The sequence below is a fragment of the Monopterus albus genome, unplaced genomic scaffold (genome assembly GCF_001952655.1).
Source record: "Monopterus albus unplaced genomic scaffold, M_albus_1.0 scaffold187.1, whole genome shotgun sequence".
Taxonomy (NCBI): domain Eukaryota; kingdom Metazoa; phylum Chordata; class Actinopteri; order Synbranchiformes; family Synbranchidae; genus Monopterus; species Monopterus albus.
The window spans coordinates 708805-713011 of NW_018128067.1; the positions used below are offsets into that span (position 1 = coordinate 708805).

A 4207-nucleotide genomic window follows, 5' to 3' on the forward strand; every position below is an offset into this window, starting at 1 on the left:
CTGTTCACCTGCCCAGTACAACCACAGACTGACCTGTGGCCACTGAGCAGTTCCACTGGAGCAACTGGGAATAAGGGCCTTGCTCAAGGGCACCACGGTGGTGTTAATGAGAGTGAGGCAGATGCTGCTTTGTCAACTGTCCCACCCAGATTTAATCCTGCTGGTCTGATGACTGAACCAGTGACCCTCCAGTCACAAGCTCGTGTCTTTAACTATGACACACTCCTGAAACACTCACTGAGTGAAACCGGTATAGGCTTTTTAAATATATGAAAAGACAGAAAGATTCAGCAGAATCAAAACAGAGCAGAGTACATGGAAAAGGTTTCTGTATATCCTCAAGAAAAACACAGGACATCAGTCATTCATATATGTTTGCTTCTTGTTGGGCCTAACCTGCTTGGCAACATCCTGCCGCCTATCTGTGTTTTTGCTGCCTGTGTGTGGCGGAGACTTGCCAGTGTACTGTGGGTCAAAGCCCCAGGACTTCAGCCTGTTGAGACCCTCCACAGAGCGGCTTGTTGGATTGATGTGGCAGGGTGGGATACGAGCAGGTAGATCCCAGGTCCCCTTAAAGTCAGGCCATGCACTGCCCCTCTATAGCAAACACATAAATTCACAATGATAGAAAGGCCATTTTTACTGAAGAGAGAAGAAGAGGCATGATTACACTCTCACCTTGACTGCTCCAGGGAACAGATGTCCTCTGTCATTGGCAATGAAGGTGGTGTGACCATGGTGTGCAGTGGGTTTCTGCACAAACACACACACAAAATGAACATTTCTCATGTCATTCTCAAATTTCCAAATGACTGCTGCTTTTGAAACTACTAGGAAATGTGAAATGCAACAAACACAATTCGTTTATTACAACATGACAGGAGTGCCGATATAAAGTTAACCAACTCTACCTCTTTAAAGTGTTTAGTCTCACACCAGTTCTGCAGCCTCTGCGACTTGAAGGCACTGTTGTACTTAGGATGGAAAGTAAACCAGGTCAATCTGTGAGCAAAACGTAACAGCAAAATGCTCATACTCCTCATTTTTACCACACAGACCGCAGATGTTGAGTTTACCTGATTCGCTGAATAGCTTGACGACATTTCTGCATCTGCTTGCACCCTCCGCATCTGTTTTGTTGACCTGTTGCATGGTAACAGATGCATCCTGTATTTCCCCTCGACCGAAATGGAAACACTGAGGTGACACCTACGCACTGCACAACAGGTGCATAAACACCAAAAAAAAAGGTGGGGGTTTCATTGCCATGTATTTCTCCATGTAACCCACTGCTGGTCTCCGTAGATACAGCTGGCATTCAATTTTAGTTTGGTGAGCCTAATAAACTGGTAGGCTAGCTGAATGTATGTGGGGCACTTTTACTTTGGGAGCTGTAGCCGGAGGTTTTTGTGGTATGATATTTGTTAAAGTCCAGCTTTGCTCATGGAAAGCATATCTTGTTTAGCTGTCGTGTTTAAATACGCGTTCAGTTTCTTACATGCAGCTTAAATTTCACAAACGATCTCAATTAACTCCAAGACTCTTGAAACGGAAACACAATTTTCAATCGACATTTATTTTGGAATTATTGACCGGAAATGCACGTATTTTTCTTCCGGTAGTTAGCGTCCGTCGCAATGTGGTGTATGCTAACAATAATAAATTGAAGGTGGGTAAAATGTCCACTCAACATAAGGAGTCGTCCACTTTTGGGTTCAGTTTGTCCCCAAACTGGGGACACGTGTCAACCCTGTTCTAGCATAATTTTTCAACGTCTAGGAATTAGTTACAATTAAGGTAAACTAATGCTAATAGCTAACGTATATCACTCATTAACTATCTTCTTGTCAGTCTGTCTCTGCGCTAGAAGACATTTGATTGTCCTACTGATAGCCCAGGAGCTATGGAGGGTCCGTCCACTCGTTTATGTGCCTCACAAGCTGGACTTCAGTCGCTGGCGGACAGGAGAGACTCCAGCGGGGATGCAGAGTCTGACCCTGCTCGGGACATGAAAACACACTTTCGGGTCTGTCGCTTCATTATGGAGTCAGGTAACCCGCATAATTCTCTCTCTCTCTCTCTCTCTCTCTCTCTCTGTGCCCATTTCTGTCAGCAAAAGAAAGCAGGTGAAAAGTTATACATGGTTAAAAAAAACAACAACTAATAAATAATTGTACCATTCCATATAGTTATCAAGACAGTTTTTTTTATTTTGACATATTATAAAATTATGATTTGCTATCACATAATCTTCATTTTCCAAGTTTATATTTTGAGTTGTTAGTTTTAACATAGTAGGTCAAAAGTGATTCAATGTGATTAATAGGCCATATGCAAACATACTAAATAAACAGATTTGCAATATATGATTATAGATGAAAATATGTGTGAATGAATTTGTCAAAGATGATTAAACCCACATTGGAGTTTGAGTGAACCCTTATTAAAACATTAGCTACTGCTCCTTCCTTCCATGCTCAGGAGTGAAGTTGGCTATGCGCTCCGTACCCGTGGTCACAGCATGTGTGTTGTACCACCGTTTCTTTGAACGTGCCAGCTTGTGTGCCTACGAGCCCTACCTGGTGGCCATGAGCTGCATGTACCTGGCTGGCAAAGTGGAGGAGCAGCACATCAGGACTCGTGACATCATCAACGTCAGCCACAGGTAATTTGCTTGGTCAAGAGTGGCTTCTACCTGCAATATAAAAAGAAAAATGGCAGATACGGGTCTCTTGAGTTGAAACACTTAGTTGGTGTTTCGATGTTGAATGGTGCTTAAAACCAAAAGGTTTTCAGCTTAGACAAACAGGACTATGTACTTTCACGATTCAATAAGATTATTTTCTGATTAATCATCGTTTGGTCTGAAAAATGAAAAGTCAATTAGCATATTTATTGTACTTAACATATGACATAAGTCGTGAATGTCTGCCATCAAATGCGATAGTTTCATTTTGTTAGCAATAAGGCAAATTGGCCAGTGAGTGGCTCAGAATTATTCATAGTGTTTTAGTGCAGGACATTTTGAAAAGAGAAAAACTTTTGGTGTGCCACATCTTTCTCCATGTGGTCACCTTGAATGCTTTGCACCTCCACCTCGCTCTCACCTTCCGTTCGTCCCTCGCAGGTATTTCAACAGCGGCAGCGCTCCTCTAGAATGTGACAAGGACTTCTGGGACCTGAGGGACAGTGTGGTGCAGTGTGAGCTCCTCATCCTCCGACAGCTCAACTTCCACGTCTCTTTTGAGCACCCTCATAAGGTGGGTGAGTGTGCATGTGTGCTTTGTGCACGTGTATTCCCGACCCCTCTGTTTAATTTTGAGCCTCCTTGTCTCTACTACCATCTGATGTTGTCAAGGTTGTCCCGATGTGTTGGTGTGTACAATCGCTACATGAGGGGTTTTTAAATACACTGTGTGCACAATTATTAGGCAAGTTGTATTTTTGAGGATTAATTTTGTTATTGCACAACTACAGTGCTCTTGGTCAATCCAAAGTGTTAACAAACCCTCAAACCTGAACATTTAAGTAGTAAAAGTGAAGTTTTGGCTTTCTTAAAAGAATATCTACATGTACACCATTATTAGGCAACTATTAGTGTGCAGAATTATCATGCAACTAAATAAAAAACGAAAGATTTTCCCATCTCACTTATTTATTTTCACCTGTTAAAGTGAGAATAATAAACAAACTCATAATTTACAAATAAACAGTTCTGAAATTCCAAACAGAAAATCTCAGTGACCAATATAGCCACCCTTCTTTTCGATAACAGTCACAAGCCGTCAGTTTTTTGATCTGGTCAGAATCAACTTTTTGTGCAGCCGCAACCACAGCCTCCCAGAGACTGTTCAGAGAAGTGTACCGTTTACCTTCACTGTAAATTTCCTGCTTAAGAAGAGCCCAAAGGTTCTCAATAGGGTTTAAGTCAGGTGAAGAAGGGCGCCATGCCATTAGTTTTTCATCTTTAAGGCCTTTACTGGCCAGCCACGCAGTGGAGTACTTTGATGCATGTGATGGAGCGTTGTCTTGCATAAAAATCAAAGTCTTCTTGAAAGATGCAGACTTTTTCCTGTACCACTGCTTGAAGAAAGTGTCTTCTAAAAATTGGCAGTAGGTCTGAGAGTTGATTTTGAGTCCATTTTCAACCCGAAAAGGTCCAACTAGCTCATCTTTAATAATACCAGCCCATACCAGTACCCCACCT

The 4207-nt window shown here is 42.1% G+C and overlaps 2 protein-coding genes across 7 annotated transcripts in view; one reads left to right on the forward strand and one right to left on the reverse strand.

Moving 5' to 3' along the window:
* Window positions 1-1333, reverse strand: part of cfap126 (cilia and flagella associated protein 126) — a 4574-nt gene extending 3241 nt beyond the window's left edge. For 2 of the 3 annotated variants that reach the window (XM_020617220.1, XM_020617219.1), the window contains exons 1-4: window positions 1077-1333; window positions 912-1002; window positions 679-753; window positions 397-597 (exon numbers count right to left, since the gene is read on the reverse strand). In XM_020617220.1, the coding sequence (XP_020472876.1) occupies window positions 397-597; window positions 679-753; window positions 912-1002; window positions 1077-1318 (609 nt within the window). In that variant the 5' untranslated portion in view covers window positions 1319-1333. The remainder of the gene's footprint in view (window positions 1-396; window positions 598-678; window positions 754-911; window positions 1003-1076) is intronic. The other variant, XM_020617221.1, reaches the window with a different exon arrangement.
* Window positions 1152-4207, forward strand: part of ccnq (cyclin Q) — a 7150-nt gene continuing 4094 nt past the window's right edge. The window contains exons 1-4 of one of the 4 annotated variants that reach the window (XM_020617225.1): window positions 1152-1202; window positions 1852-2051; window positions 2482-2665; window positions 3128-3260. In XM_020617225.1, the coding sequence (XP_020472881.1) occupies window positions 1904-2051; window positions 2482-2665; window positions 3128-3260 (465 nt within the window). In that variant the 5' untranslated portion in view covers window positions 1152-1202; window positions 1852-1903. Of the gene's footprint in view, window positions 1251-1591; window positions 1670-1851; window positions 2052-2481; window positions 2666-3127; window positions 3261-4207 lie in introns of those variants that run through there. The other 3 variants (XM_020617224.1, XM_020617223.1, XM_020617222.1) reach the window with 3 other exon arrangements.